General features: G+C 42.2%; 1 protein-coding gene across 1 annotated transcript in view; it reads left to right on the forward strand.

Annotated features, from left to right (window-relative positions):
- The first annotated feature begins 12,412 nt into the window (after window positions 1-12,412).
- The window catches only part of WLS (Wnt ligand secretion mediator), a 40,323-nt gene continuing 32,584 nt past the window's right edge, over window positions 12,413-20,151 (forward strand). Inside the window, exon 1 of the mRNA XM_033151845.1 lies at window positions 12,413-12,708. Coding sequence (XP_033007736.1) covers window positions 12,603-12,708 — 106 coding nt within the window. The 5' untranslated portion in view covers window positions 12,413-12,602. The remainder of the gene's footprint in view (window positions 12,709-20,151) is intronic.

A 20,151-nucleotide genomic window follows, 5' to 3' on the forward strand; every position in this document is an offset into this window, starting at 1 on the left:
CTATTTAAATCATCCAAAAGATAATTAAATTCAGCGATATGCAAAAGCAATGTAACAAGTTTGTGGGCTAGAGTAAGAAGAGTTTTATTCCAGAACTGCTTTCTGAGACAGAGTTTGAAAGGTGATTGATTGTAGTAGCATGAGTTTTACTTGAAAGCGTTTCCAGGCATAGATGACATTGTGCAGGAAGACAAGCAAAGTTGATTGAGGAACTTGTGGGCATGGACAGTGGGAGTTCCAAGCACAGACTGCGTTTCTAGGGATGGTATTCCAGTACAGCTTGTCCTTCCCATATGACCCAAGCTCTGTTAAATACCTCAAACCATCCAAGCTGTTCTCTCCCACCTTCCAGAGCCTTTAGCAAATGTGCATCTTCAGTCTAAAAGAGAAAAGGCACCTCCGTGACCCATCCTGTGAGGTGTATTCGCATAGATCGGGGATCCCAAAGCAAAATGTTGAAGATTGTGTCTGTTCTCCCATACACACAGGTCTGCTGGTATGTAAACAGTGCACAATCGAGATCCAGGTTCTGCTTAAAATGAGGTTCAATGACATTATTTTAACAGGTTGGCTATTTGCTCTCTGTATAGCTTCCCCCTCAGGAAACTCCAAGAAAACCAGGAAACCTCCTGCATGCAGCTATCAATACCTAGCACTATTCATTCCTGCACAGCATGAAAACTGTGGATTAATTGGAGAGGGGATGTTGTGGATTCTGGAAATTTCTTTCTTTCTGCGGCACAGCTGGTGTCCGGGGAAGTTGCAGCATGAAAACAGCCCTGTCAGTATCAATCCTTGTTACTTGGTGCTGTTACATTCCAGTCAATGAATTGGCCTCATCTGGTAACTTAACATGATTGCAATGCTGAATAGGGGTTCTCATAATGGCTAAAAGACAAATAACAGTCCGTAAGATTATAACTTCTAAAACTGCTACCTCATTCATTTCCTATAGTTAAAGTTATCTTCACATGTTTGAAGCAGTGATCTGTGTGTTCTCATGCATCATATTCCCTTCATTTAAATAATAATAATTAGCAAAGAGTTGCTATCTTGAGAGTGAAAATATAAAGCTTTTGTTCAGACCTGGGTAGGATCTACAGCTCTTTATTTAAATATGTCCTGCCTGTCTTTGCCTGTTTGGCTCCAATTTGGTTTTGTAAAATATATTTTTGTTATTTAATTGAGGATCCCAAATAATCATGCCTTTAAAACCAGTATATGTTTTTTAAACCACAGAGATCAAGTACGCATAAATTACTAGTATTACACTCAAGTTATTTCCCCAAACCAAACTCCATAAACCCGACATTTTGCTGTATCTTTGAACCCTGTTGGGTCTGTATGTTTTTCCTTTAAGCATTAGCTTATTTCGTGGTCATATACATTCTACATGACTGTAACCCAAAATATATTTTGTGATTATAAGCCCTATTAATGTAGGACGGCAAATAGGTTAGTAAATTTTGGGAACATGTTTGAAATACCTTTCAATAGAAAAACTTTAGAAATTAAGTTTTTTTAAACCAATGAACCAAGATCTCACACACAGTTGCCAATTTAATAATGCTGGCAGTAATTTGTCCTTGTTAGGAAGCGGGGGAGAACAGTCTGACCGAAGGCTAATCATGAGTCACAAAGCTTTCTGAACTCCACCCAATATGGCACAGTTACCCCTGCTTATTTGATTGGGGCCATGCAGACACTTAATATGTTTCATCCTTTGTGAGTTCAGAATCTGACAACTGTTCTGTGCTTCACTATCACATGAAGCAAGACATGACTAGACTTATATGTCTTAAATGCAGGTGTGTTTTGGCCCCTTCCACAGCCCACTGCTAATAATTTCTTGCACATTCCCACCAACCTACCCTTGAACACACGCAACATTAGAACTGTTGGGAGACTATGATAAATGGCAGTATATACAGCTTTACAGTATGTTTAATGCAGATATAAAGAAAGGTTTCTCAAAAGAAATTTCCAAATTTGAAAGAGTGGTGATACAAAATAATAAAGTATTATCTGGAGCATATAATCTGTTATTAGAATGGGATCTGATGGGGGAGGAAGTAAAAGAGACAATGTTAAGGTGGTCCAAGGATCTTGGGCATACAATATATCTGGAGCAATGGGATAAATTTTGGGGAAAGGATATTAAATTCACGGCTTCATATAACATTAAGGAGAATTTTTTAAAGATGCATTATAGGTGGTACTTAACTCCTGTGAAACTTGCGAGCATGTACAAATTGAAGTCCAACCTTTGTTGGAGATGCAAGAAAGAAGTGGGGACGCTATTGCATATGTGGTGGCTATGCGAGGATATTAAAACTTTTTGGTTAATGGTACATACAGAAATGACAAAAATGATGAAAAAATCAATAGTAAAGAAACCGGAGGCATATTTGCTAGGTTTATTAGATGAGCAAATACCTAGTGGAAAGAAAAGTGTATTTTTGTATGCTAGCACGGCCGCCAGAATGGTGATAGCAGCTAAATGGAAAACACAACAGGTCCCAACAAAGGATGAGTGGATAGGCAAGTTAAACGAGTATTTGTTAATGGCAAAACGTGACAGCAGCAATAAGAAACCAAAAAAATCAAAATTTGAAGGAACAATGGAAATGTTATGAGGAGTATTGCTCAAAGAAAGAAGTGCTAATATGCTTGGAGTAAGAGGTATGAAGGAATTTCTAAATAATAATATAAAGAATTAAAGATGATTATAGAAATATATAGAAATTAAGATTGTACAAATAGTGAACAAATAGCTTATAATGGAAGTTGAAAGAGTGATGGAGGGAAGTCAGAGGGGTGTTTGGTGGTGGGTGTGAGGATGGAAAAATGGGAAATGTATGATAAAAATGATATTGTATGTTAATGTGAGAATGTATTGGTTGTATTGTGTTTTAATCAATAAAGTTTTTGCATCTAAAAAAAAAATAGAACTGTTGGGAGACTAATATTTTTGGTGGGCTTGACTTTGCCAAGACATTAAGATTTATGATTTGGCTCTGCTGTTTAAAGCATTTGGGACTGAAGGCACTCAAGGCAATTATTAAACAGTCATTTCCTTCTCTGTGTAATGAAACCCCTCCCAATGAGCAAAACAATGGTTTCTGGCTTCATCCACTAGATGGTTTCCATTATTTGGCAAAATGTAACTTAATTTGTTGCTCTTTCCAGCTGCTGATTACAAGCATGGAACCTGATCTTCTGCTCAGTATAAATATAGCAGATTTTGTGGGTGCTCCAGGGGCCTGGCAAGAGTGAGTTGAAGTCAGTTGAATAAGAAATCCTAGTTTCATGAACTTCTCGTTAGCGACGAGAGAAATTTCAACAAGATGACTAAGTTCTGTCCCTACCACCATGCAGCCCTGACAGCCCCACTTCTGCAAAGGAGACCATGACTTAGCAAGGAAAAGCACTGCCACCTTTGCTTCCATCAGTCTGAGACCATGTGCAGCCTACACAAATAGATTCTGTACAATTGCAACTGTACCGTCACCTAGGAGGAGACAGGGAGGGAGAGAAGAGAGACACACTATGTATGTGTAGGGAAAGGATTGCATCCCATAGTAAAAGGTAAAGGTACCCCTGACCATTAGGTCCAGTCACAGATGACTCTGGAGTTGCATGCTCATATCACTCTATAGGCCGAGGGAGCCGGCGTTTGTCCGCAGACAGCTTCCAGACTTTTAGAAGACATCTGAAGGCAGCCCTGTTTAGGGAAGCTTTTAAAATATGAAGGACTATTGTATTTTTTAAAAAAATTGGAAGCTGACCAGAGTGGCTGGGAAAACCCAGCCAGTTGGGCAGGGGGTGTGTGTATATATTATATATATATATATATATATATATATATATATATATATATATATATATATATATATATAATATTATTAGCCATGCCTCCTATATGACTGGCATGCTTTACAGAGCAAACCTAAGCCCATGAATTTAGAAGCAAATCCCTTAATTTTTTATTAGACTTGTGAAGGAACGAGTCTAACTCATGTCCTATATATATTGGGGTGACTGGAGGCAAATTGAGTCTCCCCCCTTAAAAACTTGTTGTTACTTTGGGAAAACACACACACACACCAGGTTGCTGCTGCCCTAATAATGCTTTCTTCCTTTTAGCATCGGTTTCTGTCAGTTCAGCCTGCATTACATTTCCATTCGGTCAGGCTCAGCTGAAGCAGTGGCACAAAATAATCCAGCATGTCTCTGCATTTGGAGCTTGGGTGAGAGATAACTGTCTGTGGCTTAATTGAGGCAAGAACGAGATAACAGTTGGTGTGTTGGAGGAATCTGCTAAGAGAGGTAAAGAGCAAAATTCATATTGGCAGCTCTGATGGAGCAAAATGCACAAAGGCTTGGAATGGAGTGTTAATATTCTTAGCAGCAGGGGGTGTTCACATCATTATCCATCAAGACCACCTCTTTTTCTTCACAGGGCATTTATTATTTCTGTCAGCAGAGAAATGCATTTAAACTGCCTGCACCTTCCCAAACAACTGCATCCCCACACTGTGAAATCCTGTAACACTTGCTAATGTGAGTTCTCTTAAAGCTATATTATTATGAAAAAATTTCAATCCAAAACAGGCAGTGGAGTTTGAAAGCCCATTTCAGCCCCTCCCCCACGTTTACTGTACCAGAAAATGACAGATAATTTAAAGGAAGAAAATTGCAATTAATTTTTGCCATGCATGTTTTATTCAGCCTGTGTAATGGAGGGATTTAAGATGCCAGTTCTGCTTCCAGTTGTTGTTTTTAACCAAAGGAACGTACAACCAAAGCTTTACCATTTAATTCACTGTTGAGATGCAATTCCTCCCCCTGTAAAATTAAAACGAAATGATTCAACCTCAATGAAGACAACCCCACAGGGCACTGGTTTGGGAAATGCTGGCCTACCCCTTTCTTAAGTTGAAATATTCCTAATGGGCTAATTTGGGGCTGCAAGGTGAGCTTCACTATTAGCTATAGTAAGTTTTGTCTGTTTAAAAGAGAATTTTAGTATAGTGATTTCTAGGGGGGAAGGAAATTTATCATACTCGTTGGATTTTGGCTTTCATCATAGCTTGTGTACGAGCTGAGGGACAAAAGGTGAGAATTTCAAAAGCAAAGGTGGAACCTTAATATTTTGCTCTGTGTGGAGTTGCTTACCAAGTGTTCATGGAAGGTCCTTACTCATGTCCTTCCTTAGAATTGGTGCCCATCCTTTTTTTGAAGAGGGGAAAAGAGGTACTGAAGAGAGGACGCAACTACCATGACTTCCATGTCACTGGTCCCTTTCATCTCTCTCTTTCTCTCTGCTGTGGAGAAGCAAGACTCTGATGTAGTCCCAGAGCAGATGGTCAAGAAAAGTGGGCGAAGAGCACACAGTGACTGCATTCCTTCTTGCGTCTTACAGCTTTTAATGTGTCAAGTGTGGGGGATATGAATGAGCACCAGCAGTCCTCTTTGAGCTTCACCTTATTTATCTTTGGGGCATCTCAGACCTGTTGTTGTTGTTGTTCATTATCCACTGAACCACTCTATTCTAGACCTTGCTTTAGACAGATACTGCCGAAAATCTTAAAGCAGGAATGATAGCCTTCCTAAAGTGGCGTGGAAACAGCAGTCCTACTTGAGCTTCAACGCTGCCAAGTATAGCAAAGAATCTCGCATTTCGTGACGGTTGAAATAAAGTTCAGGTGTTTCCAAAAGCAATAGTGAAACTACTAAGGAAGCCATAGGTATGATGCATATACATACCGGTAATAACAAAGCAATAATTGCTTTGCTAGGTCAGGTCCATGGTCCCTGTTGCCCAATCTCCCAACAATGACCAGCCAGATGGCTTTTAGAAATCTTAGAAATGAGGCACAATGGTGGTGCAGTGTCTTAGACACACATTGGACATGATGTAATAAGCCCAAATGTGCACAAACGTCAGGTACCCACCGCATATAGATGCTTCTTTTGCACCAATAGCAAAACAAGTTGGGAGACCACAGTTAACGATAGCTTCCCACTGTATCTGAACTGGGGAACTATAGTTCATGGCTTCTAGACAAGCCAATGCATGAAGCAATGGTTTCAAATTGTTGTTTGGAAGCCATCCACTTTTGTTCCTAGTTTGGAGGTAATGGGAAGCTAGGGGAAAATGCAGCTTCTGGTTTGTTTTGCCACTCCTGTAGAGGGAGGAGAGAAGTGGATATGTTTGGGCACCTGAAGCTCGTGAATACTTAGGTGTTTTATCCTGAGACTCTGGAATGCAACCAGTGTGAAGCAGCAAACAATCGCTCAACATGAGGTAATGAATTCTAAAGACAAAAGAGTGCAAATTTTCACCTGTATGAGATAAGTTTTCCTTAGTGTTTCAGTGTATCTAAAAGCCCAAACATTAGTAAGTGACAGAGTTTATTTCCCTGCTGCTGTTAAAGGCACCAAAGCAGACCAGCCCCCACCCCCATTCTCTAATTTTTAGTTGGCAACTATAATATAATATAATATAATTAATATAATATAATATAATATAATATAATATAATATAATATAATATAATATAATATAATTAATATAATATAATATACATGACAAAGCTATCTTTAGCCATCTCACCCCTTGCTTTTTCCTGTAAGACCAATTGCAGTCGTTAACAGTCGTCAACAGGTTTTCCACATCTATCAGCCAATCACCCATTCCCACCACCCTTCTGAGTAATACGCCTCCCAACTCTCTCACTATATATAAGGGTCTGGTGACTTCTGTTTCAGTGTATCTGAGGAAGTGTGCATGCACACGAAAGCTCATACCAAGAACAAACTTAGTTGGTCTCTAAAGTGCTACTGGAAGGAATTTTTTTATTTTTTATTTTCCTAAGGGTTTAGGAAAAGAATACAGTATTTATTTAAAATGACTATTTTTCTTGAGGTATCAGTTATCATTTTATTTATGTATTTCATTTCATTTACGAATCCCATCCCCTGAAACATCTGGAAGCAATTAACAATTAAAAAAATTTATAAAAATAATTTCAAACCCAGTATATACAGGGGATGGAAAAATAATGACAAAAACAACATAAGCAACACAAACAGTAAACATACAGTGAAAATTGGAGTATCAAGTACATCAATATCCTTTGACTTCTTGGATAGGTATAAAAGGTGTCAATGCAGAATAGAATCCTTCAAATGAACCAGAAAAAGTCACTAAAAATGTTAGGTGTGTATAGCTTAGTTTCCAAAGTGTTCTGCTAGCGCAATCCTATTAAAAATCTGAGATCTATGAAGAGGCGAGCTTTAGCCAGTAACTTAATAGCACAGGGTTTATCAGTCAAGAGATACTGGTTTTTTACTGTGTTAGTGCTATATGTGTGCAAACTGTTCTCATGGTTGATGTTGCATCACTTAGGCCTTTGGGCAATATTGAAGTCAAGTTAACTGCATTGTTCTTATTATCTCCTGTATTGCCATAAGTACTTCTAAACTCCTGATTTTATCTAATGTTCAGTGGCTAATGGTTTTATGGATTGTTGTGGGCATCTGTCTGTCTTGAGAGACAATGGAGTGTGCCTCCGAGGTGAAGTCAAACTGTTGCATTAGCAGCACTGAAGTGACCTCCCTGAAGCAAGCAAGGACAGTGTGTACTGAGGTCCTGGGCTGCCCAGACAACAAGACCTCCTCTTAGTCTTGCTGATGTGGGACCAAAGAAAAGCAGAGTACCGGTAAATCCGCTCCACCTCCTCGTGGGGAGGAGTTGCGGTGGACCGCAGAGCCGCTCTCCACACTTCCTGTGGGCGGGGGACTTCGTCCCTCGCTGCTCGGAGGAGTCCCCGGCCGCGTCAGCAGGCAACCGGCCAATCAGCCGGCTGGGGGCGTGGCCGGGGGCTCCCTTTCAAAAGGAGAGGCGCGAGCCGAGAGACCTCCTTTCGGCTCGCTTCCTCGGATCTCCCACCCTCCCTCCCTTCCCTGTAGGCAGGTTTCACCCTATGGCCTTGCTTTGGACTTCGGTTGGTCGCCTGCCCTTGTCGGGGGCCTGGTAGGAATTTTTCCACTTGGCAGATTGGCTGGGCCATTTGGTTTTCGCCTACCACTTAGCAATCGTCACAACTTTGTAAGGTGGCGGTTAGGCATTGAGTGACCTAATGTTGGGGGAGGGGAGGCCGGGCCATCGCCTGCCCCTCCAAGCTTAAGGGTAGTCCGTTAAAGGAATCCGGGGGTGTGGGATCTTGTCCGAAGCCCGGGGCGGGGCTAGGGCCATGCCACGACCCCATTGGAACCCAAGGGGAACTCGAGTTGGTCTGAATCGACGGGGCTCCCCTTATCAGTGGTTTACCCTTACTGGACTTCCTGCTCTGCGGGCAGGAGTCAGATATAGTCAGGTCCACTCAATGCCTAAGCCAATACCGCTCACATGCTGTAACCAATAAAGTCGTGGCCAAATTTTTACCCAATCACATTAACCTTATATTCTGTGTCCTGGTGTTTTTATTTCATTCCCGGGAGGGCGGCTTTGGGGTCTCGACACGCAATACATTTGGCACCAGCTTGGCTGCAGAAGTTGCCAGAAGGAGGCGTACAAGATGCCCTCCAACTCTCTTAAGAGACTTCACTCTGGATATGTGATGGGGTTTTTCTTAGCCCTTTCTTCTCCTGATGATATCTCACAAGGCAGTGGAGGTCATTACTAGTAGGTCACTGGACGTCTGTGGTAGATCACTAGTAGATCACTGCCTCCCCTTCAAAGAAGCTCAAGAATCTTGGCTCCCCTAAAAAAAATTAAACTTTTTTGCCCTGCACCCCTTAAAAAAGGCTCAACAACTTTGACAAACAACTTTGACTTGAACCTATAAAAATGGGGTTTTCCTCCCCAAAAAAAGCTCAACAACTTTGACCTGAACTTCCAAAAAGGGTGTAGATCACTGCCAGTCTTTGTGAGTAGATCGCAGTCTGTTGGGAGTTGGCCTCCCCTGCTCTACAGCATGGGCAGAAATCGCCTTCTTGACCCTTGGACCCACTATTGGTTTCATCTGCTCAATCTGCCAGAGCCTGTCTTCACATGCAGGGGAAGTCCTGAGGGTTTGAGACCCATCAGCTACCCTCATGTAGCAGGCCAATGGAAACTGCTCCTGGGGTGTTGCTGCTGATGCATGCTGACAGCTTCTTGGAGCCATAGATGAGTGTGGAGTGCTGGGTGGGGACCAAAGGTAGACAAACTACTCCAGAAGGAGCACAACATGTCTCCCACCCCTCCCCTTAACACCCCATATTTTTATTGTTTTCCTGTTGTATTGTGAACCATGCTGTGATCCCAATTAGAGTTGGTTTACAAATGAATCATATAAATGCATGACCAAATAAAATTGTCTGACCAACATTGCCCCACACTTTTGCCCTTTTTAAAATAATTGGGAAATGTGTAAAATGGAAATATTGATTAATTTTTGCCTTCATTTTGAGCAGCTTTCGGAAAGGTCTACAAGAGTGGAAATTTTCTTCTTCTGTTTGGAAATCTTTTACAAATTTTAAGCTGCAATCCTATCCACACATACTTGGGGACCACTCTTAATGAAAAAAGATAGACGTACACCTAAAAAAAACAAGGAAAGTGTAAGGCTACAGTCTTGTGTACATTTCCCTGGGAGTAAGTGCCACTGAATTTAGAAGGAAATGAACCAATTTGAGTGGAAAAGAATAGGGCATATAGAAAGGTAGGAGTGGAAGACTTGCTGCTGATTTAATCCACCTTTTTTATTTAGTGATGTTTTGACAGAGGGTTGTGTCTCAGATATCCTTCCTCCTGAAGTGACTACTTTTCTCCATTGCTGCCCAAATGGAAACTCCACAGCAGGAAAAAGAAGAAATCCTCTTTAATATTTGTCTAGGACCAAAACTTCTGTGAAAGATGTAATATTATTCTCGAGTGCTTGCTGTTCTCCCTGTATTCAGTAATCCCTTTTAACAGCATTGTTTTCTAACAATATTTTTTTTAACGTACAATCCTATGCATGTATACTCAAAAGTAAGCTCTACTGTGCTCAATCCTAGATAATTGTGCATGGCATTGAGCTAGCTAGAACAGTAAGATTATTTTGCATTGCCCGTCCTCTGCCGACTGCCTTAAAAACATTCTATGGAACAAGAAACCAAAAAATAATGGCATCTCCTTAGCATAAATAATGGCATCTCCTTAGCATAAAGTCTGGTGTAGCAGATGGAATCTTAGACTAGGGATACCAGCTCTGAAGTCTAGTGGGGGAGCTTTGGCGAATCATTTGCTGCCTCAGTTTCTTAGCTGTAAGAATTTTGATTCTTCTAATCTACTACACACAGCAGTGATTGTGACTAAGATAGTGTGTTTGACATTTTAAAAACATATACACCACCCTACATCCATACATGGATCACAGGGTGGTGTACAAAAAAGTAAAATTATAGAACATAATCAACAATAAATTTAAGAGAAATAATACCATTCAACCCTCTAAAACCACAAGTATCTAGAATAAAAGCAGGTCTTCTTCTTCGTCAATCACTTGTAGCCGAGTAAGATTGTCTTCCATAAACACGGTTTTAACAATGAGTCCGTAAGTGACTGTGGAGGCCAATTCTGGATCCACACATCCTTCCACAGTGGAGACATTGGTTTCCAGGCGGGAGTTGATCACAGTGTGGATCTGCCAGGCATGCCCTCCTCTTAGCATTTTTCTCGCTTGCATCCTGAGTTCAAGTGTCTTCAAAGCCCATGACACCTTTGGTAAAGGCTGTTCTCCAACTGGAGCGCTCGCAAGCTAGTGTTTCCCAGCTGTCAGTGTTTATACTACATTTTTTTAGATTTGCCTTGAGACAGTCTTTAAACCTCTTTTGTTGACCACCAGCATTACACTTTCCATTTTTAAGTTCGAAATAGAGTAGTTGCTTTGGAAGACGATAATCAGGCATCCACACAAAATGACCAGTCCTATGAAGTTGATGTTGAAGAATTATTGCTTCAACACTGATGATCTTTGCTACTTCCAGTACATTGATATTAGTTTGCCTGTCTTCCCAAGTGATGTGTAAAATTTTTCGGAGACACCGTTGATGGAATCTTTTGAGGAGTTGGAGATGGCGTTTATAAGTGGTCCATGTTTCACAAGCATATAGTAAGGTTGGTAGTACAAAGCTGTGTAAACAAGCATTTTGGTTTCCCTGTGAGTGTCCCGGTACTCAAACAGTCTGCACTTCAATCGGGAGAAAGCTAACTGCCTAGGTAGGAGAAGTGATCAACATTTTCCAACATTACACCATTGAGTTGGATCTGTGGCACTACAGAGGGGTTATTTTGTTCTTGTTGGTGCAGCACTTTGGTTTTTTGGATGCTGAGTTATTGGCCAAGCTTTTCGTAAGCTTCTGCAAATATTTAGGATGGTTTGGAGGTCATCCTTTGAGCGTGCGCACACTACGTTGTTGTCAGCATACTGAAGTTCTATGACGGAAGTTATGGTAACCTTACTCTTTGCTTTCAGCCTGCTGAGGAGGAGGAGCTTTCCATTTGTTTGATATATGCTTTCTACTCTGGTGGGGAGTTTCCCTTCGACAATGGCAGGTAAAATGGTTTTAACCTAGTAAAATGGTTTTAACATATCAGCATCAGATGTACCTCCTTCTAGAGGCCACCACAGAGGGGGCCCTTTATTAAGTTTGTATATAATGCAATTCTAAAGATAAAATAAGGAACTTTTTGCAATTAGTGAACTTGTTACAGGTGGTGGTGGTGAACATTTGGAAATGTAACCACAGCATTTGAAATTTGATGATGTCACTTATTAAACCAAGTTCATGACAGATTATTTTTGGATATTATTGTGATGTCTAGAGTGGATATCCTTTTCCACCACTACCATTTCCTGTGCTGTCACCTGTAGTGACTATTGTTGCTGGATTGTACCTCACTGTGGTTATGTGGCAAAAGAATATGACAATGTTGTGGTTTTTCTGCCTTTCAACCAGCTTCGGAGGTAAGACAGCAGTCACCAAACCACACAAAACGGAGGGGTAGCTAATTCTGAAACAGAAAGAGCAAAGTTTTCTCCCCGCCCCCGCTGAACCTGTAATAAAATCGTTTTAAAGGACACACATCTTAATAGCATCTTCGTGTTATCCTTCCTTAACATCCATCCCCAAGTCTGGTGAACTTTCTGGGGGCTTTTTGTTCTCGCCGGGCTAGGCCCCGGGAGAGACCCAGAGAACCCTTTCTGGATTTGGGGGGAGGAATCCGCCTGGTCCTTTCTCCACTTGTTAATTCAAAGCCCCCTTCCTCCGCCTTGCCCCCCACTGCTCTGCGAGACTTGACACCAATTGCTGCTGAATAGCACAGGAAGGCGGGAGGAGGAGGCGGCGACGGAGGGAGGTGGGTATCATGTGATCCGCTTTCCTGCTCCTTTAAAGCAGCCACATGCAGCCGAGCGCCGGGCACAATCACAGCTCGCGGCAGAGCGGGATTCGGATCCGGACTTGCCCGGGCAATCAGTGCCGAGGCGGCCGCCGCTCTTCCTCCCCATCCCTGACAGCCTTAACTTTTGCCGCAGTAGCTTGTGCAAAGGGAGCAAGCTGCAAAAAATGGCAGGGGCAATTATCGAGAACATGAGCACTAAGAAGCTGTGCATTGTTGGCGTGATCTTGCTGATTTTCCAAATCATCGCCTTTCTGGTGGGAGGTCTGATCGGTAAGTTCGTTGCAGGGGCAAACTTTATCCTTTTTTGCCTTCGCCTTTCTCTCTCTCTCCCTCTCCCTCTCTTTCTCTTTCTGGCTTCTCTCTTCCCTGTTTTCGAGACTTCGCTTCTGTGATCTAATTAGCCCGGCTATTGTAGTTAAGAAAACACCGCGCCACGGGCCTCTTTGTGCCCCCTGCACTCGAGTGGCTGCAAAGGAAGGAGAAAGAAGGGAGGGAAGGAAGGAGGGAGGGGCGCGCGCACAGGCTCGGGGCAGAAAAAAGTTTGTTCGGTGTGTGTGTGTTTCGGCCTCGCTTCCAGGATCTGCTTCAAGGAAGCGAGTGGAAGGGCGAAACCTCTTAAGCATGGCGACTTGGTTTCTTCAAGAAAGCCGGCGCGCGGGGGAGGGGGGGGATTGTGTGAAACGCGAAGTTGATATTCCTTATTACAGTACTTCAGCCTCGTCCCGACTATCTGCCTCCCTCCCTCCCTTCCCCTTCCTCTCCGACTGGGCTGCAGGGAGAGAGCTAATCTCTTTCAATTGCAATGAGAAGAGGAGCTGCTCGAGCCCACGAAAGGAATGTTTGCGCATTGTGCCTCCTTGACGGGGATCTGCCTTTCTCTTGTGTGTCTTTCGAGCGAGGCTTACATTTGCTTAGGCAGTCTCTATAAGTCTGGATTTAAGGCTGTAAGGGGGTAAGGACGCTCCCTCGGGGGAAGAAGGAAGTGACACCCCCCCACACTCAAACACGGAGGGTGAAGGGTTATAATTATTATTTGATCCCTTCGATTCTTTGCTCCTGTCTCGATGGAGGCAAGTTACCACTTACCTGAGATCTTTTTTTGCGGGGGGGGGCGCACCTTTCTTTAAACATAATGGGTGGACAAAAGGTATTTTTGTTCCCCCCTCCTCGCGCCCTCCTTCCGGGCGAAGTAAAAGTTGTGCTGCACGGATGCACAGTTCGGCTGTCTCCCTCGTAACCCTCCCATTCCTGGGATATAGGAAGATTGGCTTCAGCCAGGGATTCCCCAAAAAAGCGTCCCTCTGTTGTCTTTGACTGTCTGAAACTTGTGGGGTTGCTGCTCTCCCAAGTCGAAATTCCTACGTTTACAGATAACTAAATGGTAGGAACTGAGGAAATGCTTAATTCAACAAGCTGTGTTAACAACTTGGGGGCATGAAATGGCAAACAAAAGTGGAAAGCATGTTCTATTCTACGTATTTGAGGGCTTTTTCTTTTCAGACCCCCAACTTGGGTGCTAATCCTTGTTTCTAGCTCAGACAGGTACTCACTATTTTTTATTACGCATCTATGCCCCAAAACTGGCACCTTTTTTCTGACATCTGTCGCACGGTACAGGGAAATGATATGGCGAATAGTCTAGTAACCCAGTGCCCTTGCTTTGCTTCACAAATAAATAGTTCTGTTTAGGGCTTGCTTGCTTTTCTTTTCTTTTTTGTTTTAAATTAAGAAGCACAATCCAAATTGCTAGTTACCTGCACACACCGTATCTGTCTTAAGATGTAGAAGAAGAAAACCCCTTTCTGGGCAAATCTGCTTATGTCTAAGAAAACTGAATATGGAGCGACCTTTATAGGAAATGTTAGTGGAGCAAAGAGGGAGAGAGACTACTTAAAATCTTGCTCTCCTTAGAGTGTGCTCAGCACTCTGAAAACTCTTGCTCCAGGCAGTTTCTTAAGCAGTGACGTTACCTTTAATTGTTCTGGCTCCGGAGCAAGCATACCCCAAATCCTTTGTTTTATTTCTCAATTTCAAGGTTCATCTCATAGCACGAAGGCTTTCCCCAGTGTGAGTCTGCAAGACACCATTAATGGGTTGTTACAGGCAACTCTGAGGCATGTTGCAACAAACTTAACAAAGGTTTTTATTTTGAGAATCGTGCCAGTTGGCTATCCCACCTCATCTTAACCACGTCATGTGCTGGGCTTTTCACCTAATGTATTTTTATTTTTGCAAGTTGATTTAGTGTGTTCTAATGCACAGTGCTTGCTTAAAATGCCTTCCACCTTCATGTTCTGAAAGCCTGGAAATAGATGAGGGTAAGAAACCTGCAGTCCTCCAGAAGTTGCTGGACTCCAGATGTTGAACGCCCATCAGTCCCAACAACCATGGTCAATAGCCAGGGGTGATGGGAGCTGTAGTCAAGTAGCATCTGGCGGGCACAAATTCCTTTAGATCAGGCATAGCCAAACTTGGCCCTCCAGCTGTTTTGGGACTACAATTCCCATCATCCCTGACACTGGTCCTGTTAGCTAGGGGTGATGGGAGTTGTAGTCTCAAAACAGCTGGAGGGACAAGTTTGGCCATGCCTGCCTTAGATCAAATTGTAGAATAGTGGCTACATGATTTTGCTGTTGTATGCTATTACGTAACTCAGGTTTTCTGAACAACAACAACAAAAAATTCCTTCCAGTAGCACCTTAGAGACCAACTAAGTTTGTTCTTGGTATGAGCTTTCGTGTGCATGTACACTTCTTCAGATACACAGGTTTTCTGGTTCGGTATGTTTCAGCCATGAATACAGCTTTCAGAAGCATAGCTTCCAATTCAAATACAAGACTATGGAATGCTTTTGAATACTAAATTTCCAGATAAATTTCTGCACGCTGTTACGTTGGAGGTTTGGGGTTGTTGTTGTTGTTTTACTACTGAGTCATGCTTGTGTTCAGGGAGGTTTCAAACCACAAGTTACTGGTTTGGACATCATGGCAAACAGTGGTTTTGCAAACTTGGAAGTTTTGTATTACAGAGGGTATATAATGCACATTCTGATCCCAGTCTATGTGAGGATACTTAAGATTGTGATTTAATGAATTCATAGTGGTAGCCTTGCACTTACATTCAGTCCCCTAATAGTAATTTCCATTCATCAACTCCAAGGGTCATTTTTTCAATCAACTGGTAGTGGTTTATAGTGTGTTAGTAATCTCCCATGGAAGATCCATGTTCGTAAGAAAGACCTAGATAGCTCAATTGGTTACAGCATCATGTTGAGAATGCCAAGGTTGCAGGTTCGATCCCCATATGGAACAGCTGCATATTCCTGTATTTTGGGGTTGGACTGGATGATCCTCAGGATCCCTTTCCATTCTACAATTCTATGATTCTCATGGCCAAGGGTGAACTCTTGGCTGAGGTGGGACTGGCTTGTTCTTTGATCCTTAAAAGAAAGTCCCTAGAAGTTAACACGGTGGTGTTTACCTTGGTCAACACTTAAGTTCTGTGCTTCACGGATGACCCTATATCAGATTGCCTATCTTTATTAGTTTTGCTTATTTTATTCCGTCATACAGTTTTAAACACTGGGATCCCTTGCCGCATCTGTGGCTAGGGCTGCTCTGCTGAATAGGTACATGCTGTACTCAGGGTATGAATGCTGCATGGGGGCTCTTCTGTTTGGAAATATTCTGCCTGCAGTCTTAGCATAGATTCTTGAGATAGGAAATAGACAAGAAAGGTCATGTCTATTCCCTTCTTCAGTGAATATCTGTTCATTGCAGCTGAATGGGAAAATGCACTGGAAAATGAAACTACCCGGTACTTGGCAGAAATCTATTTGTTTGTTTTTAAGAGCGGTGAAGAATAGATAATAAGGACTTGTGGTGGAATACTTTAGATCCTACCAAAACTGCATTGCCTTGCCTTTTATCTCTTGTAATGGCATAACTTAAAGTAAACTGCTTTATAGCTATAATAGTGTCTGCTTAGTTTTATGCGGTACAACACTCCGCTGTAGTCCTCTCCAGATACTAATAAGGATTGTCAGAGCTATTACTAGACACCAAAGTAAAATGTTGCTGCTGGTTTCTTTCTCAATAATCCCCTTCACCTTCTGAAGCTGTTAATGAATCTGTCTTGGAAGTCTGATGGGTTTGGTATACTGTATAGAAGATCCCTTCACATAGTCGCTCTTTTGTAGCCTAACCTCTATCATGGGAGTGGTTGAGAAGATAAAACAAGACTAAAAGTGCTATGATAGTGTCAGAAACCCTAATCTCATTTTAAAAAAGAAGATTTCCCCCTGCTTTAAGGATCTTGGCGTGTTTGGGAAGGGAAATGGTTTCTCCTCCAGCGAAGAAGGCTTCTGTTTTGCCTGAAGCTAAAATTCAAACTCTTTCTGTAAGCTAGGAATGCTTCCCTTGAGATGAAAAGGCTCTGTGCACATACCAAGGATACTTTAGTATTCCTTCAGGCATGTATGTGGTAGATGCAGACTTATGTCTAGGGGGGACAGGCTAGTCTAAATAAACTGTTTTATGAGGTACCAGTAGTTAGTTACCTGCGGATTAGACACTGTAGAATTGAAATGTTTCGGCTTGAAAGACACTGTTTTTCCTCTCACAGCTGTGCTGTCGCCTCTTCTGTGAATAATGTTGGGTCATCACTGCTATTTAGACTTGTGTTGTGAGAGATTTAATAGTCTGGCTGAAGGAGCAGGAAATGTGTTTTTATCCAGAGTAAAAATCAACAAAAGGAGGGCTTGGACAAGGCCCAAGTATGTGATGCTGCAATTAGCAAATGTTGTGTGTGTTTGTGTGTGTGTGTGTGTGTGTGTGTGTGTTGAATTGGCTTGGAGGGTCACAGTGAAAATATGCATGCTACAGAATTCAAACTGCTGTAAGAAGTAGGCCTATATACTGTAGTAGTAAACTTGCTATCTAATCCGACTTAATGCTCTCCTCATAGAGATTTGTTTGGCACCTTCATTATACACCTTTAGGTGCCAGGCAAAAACTGTTCCTTTTCAACCAGGCCTTTGGCTGATTGACATCTAATGCCCTTTTAAATGTATTGTGGGAGGGGGGATTATTGGTTTGTTGTTGTTTTTATTCTTGTTATGTATTTTGTGGTTTTTATATTGTAACTTTATGTTGTGAACGGCCCTGAGATCTAAGGATGAAGGGCAGTATACAAATGTAATTCTTAGCAGCAACAGCAGCAGCAACAACAATTAATGGCATCATTCATGGTCAACAGTGCTTCTTTGGAAAATTTTCAAAATCAACTTGGTCATAATGATTTCTCTGGAGAAACAACCTTGCCTTGTGCTTCTGGTTGGGGGCAGCATGTTCCAGGAGAAAAGGGTGTAGAAAATTGCTGCCTTTTGATACTTTTATAGGAAAGGCACAAACATGGGGAAATAACTGAACTATGGCAGCACTGGTTGAGAATTGGGTGAGAGAGGCAGCAGAAAAAATCCTATTGCTGAATCCAGTAAAATGTACCGTAAGTAGGCTGCTCTCCCTTAAGTTCAGTGTTCCTTATACTGTACTGATAAGTCGCACTCATAAAAAAACACAACATACATAAGCACAATCCTAAACCTCTTTACTGGGAAGTAAGATCTTCCGATTTCAATGGGACAGTCTCACATGTAAGGATGTGTAGAAGTGTAGCCAAACTATGCAAAAAAAGGGAAGAGCTTCTGCTAAAAGTCTGACATGGTTGTAAAGTGGTATGAGCTGAGCGAGTTGCAAGTTAGTTTTTTTAAAAAAAAATTATTATTCTTTCCACAGAAACAGATTTGCGATGTAGGCTAGTGATGTGAGAGTTGAGGATGATAAATTAGCTTGTTTATTCCTGCCCTCCTGTTGGTTAGTGTAATGAAGCAGAAGCCCATTGTATGCACTCATTTGGTAGCGATAGCTCTGCACAGAAGGGGGTAATTGAACAGAAAAGCAGAGAGCTCTTGGAGCATGGGAGTAGTTAACATCACACGAGGTCACTAGGCTTCAAGTTTTAATCAGTGTGGACACCCTGCGATTCAGATTGGGGTGTGAAACAAAGATCGGTAAATAATCTGAAACGCAGAAAGGAGCTGTAAAAAAATAAAAGAAGGGCAAAATTCCAGCTGCAGATAATTTTAAATGTTGATCTGGGAGCCTGTGGTGTATTTAGATTAAACAGTACAATACTTATACAGGCCATAGCGGTTTGTGTTTCACTATTATAGCAAACATCCCCCCCCCATGGCTGAAAGTTTCCAAAAATGTGTCTTGAGGTAAAACGGCATCAAGAAATTGGCTGTAGACATGTGGTGGGACTCTAGCAAAGGTTCAAGAGGCCTAGTCAGAAGAATCTTCCTGAGCTTCCATCTTGGGAGGCTATGGACTTCTGGTTGCAAGAACTGTCCCCTCCTCTTGCTATCACAACCCACATTTAAAGATGAAACTAGGGTGGAGTAGGGCCTGAATCACATATAGTTCATTGTAAACTGTCTGCATAATGCTGTTGGGAGTAGGTGTGGAATGCTAAACACTTCACTCCCAGTCAGACCTCATAAAAACATAGATTTGGAAAGGAGTTGAGAAGCCGCTGTTCTTAGCACAGCTTTCTCAAGGAAAGCTTCCTTCAAGAGCTGTGGACTGCGGACCAGGAATCACTGCAGCAAAGACTTGTTGGGGGGGCTAAAGCAGGGGCCTCCAAACTAAGGCCTGGGGGCCAGATGCAACCCAATCGCCTTCTAAATCCGGCCCGCGGACGGTCTGGGAATCAGCGTGTTTTTACATGAGTAGAATATGTCCTTTTATTTAAAATGCATCTCTGGGTTATTTGTGGGGCCTGCCTGGTGTTTTTACATGAGTAGAATGTGTGTTTTTATTTAAAATGCATCTCTGGGTTAATTGTGGGGCCTGCCTGGTGTTTTTACATGAGTAGAATGTGTGTTTTTATTTAAAATGCATCTCTGGGTTATTTGTGTGGCATAGGAATTCATTCATTTTTTCCCCCAAAATATAGTCCGGCCCCCCACAAGCTCTGAGGGACAGTGGACCGGCCCCCTGCTGAAATAGTTTGCTGACCCCTGGGCTAAAGTGTTAAGAGTTAGTGCTGTGGAACAACTGTCTGCAGTACCCTAAATGCATTTTTGCATGCCAGGGCATGTGTGTGTTTAATTTGGAGCCCTTCTAACTTCCATTTCAGGAAAGCACATGATAAATGCCATTATTAGGGGGGGAAAGAATTTTGTTGCACATGTCTACAAACATTCAGACTGTGTCTCTGGTGAGCTGCTAGCAAACACTTGTTAGGACTTTGTGGGTACCATCATCACCAGAGTGTTACTGACCAAAAAAGGTCAGTAACACAGAAGTACTTCAAGGACCAAAGCCCTGGGTTCCTTCTCCAGAAAGTGTACAACGTGGGCAGCCTATTGTGTAGAATAGCCAAACCCTGAAATAAAACCACATTTGTTCTGACCCATCAAATACACTCACAACTTGACACTGGGCATATCTGATAGTACAATACCCATCTAACGAAGACTAACAAGGGTGAATTGATGTCTAGGAATAGCCTCCTATAGGACAGACCCAGAAGATAAGGTGGCAGGATGCCACTTGTTGCCAGCTACTGCTCTCAACTAAAACTACCCCCAATGTATCATAGATCTAAAACCAGTTTTGTAGAATTATACTTTCCTCTCTCAGGCCTTGG

The sequence above is a fragment of the Lacerta agilis genome, chromosome 6 (assembly GCF_009819535.1).
Source record: "Lacerta agilis isolate rLacAgi1 chromosome 6, rLacAgi1.pri, whole genome shotgun sequence".
Taxonomy (NCBI): domain Eukaryota; kingdom Metazoa; phylum Chordata; class Lepidosauria; order Squamata; family Lacertidae; genus Lacerta; species Lacerta agilis.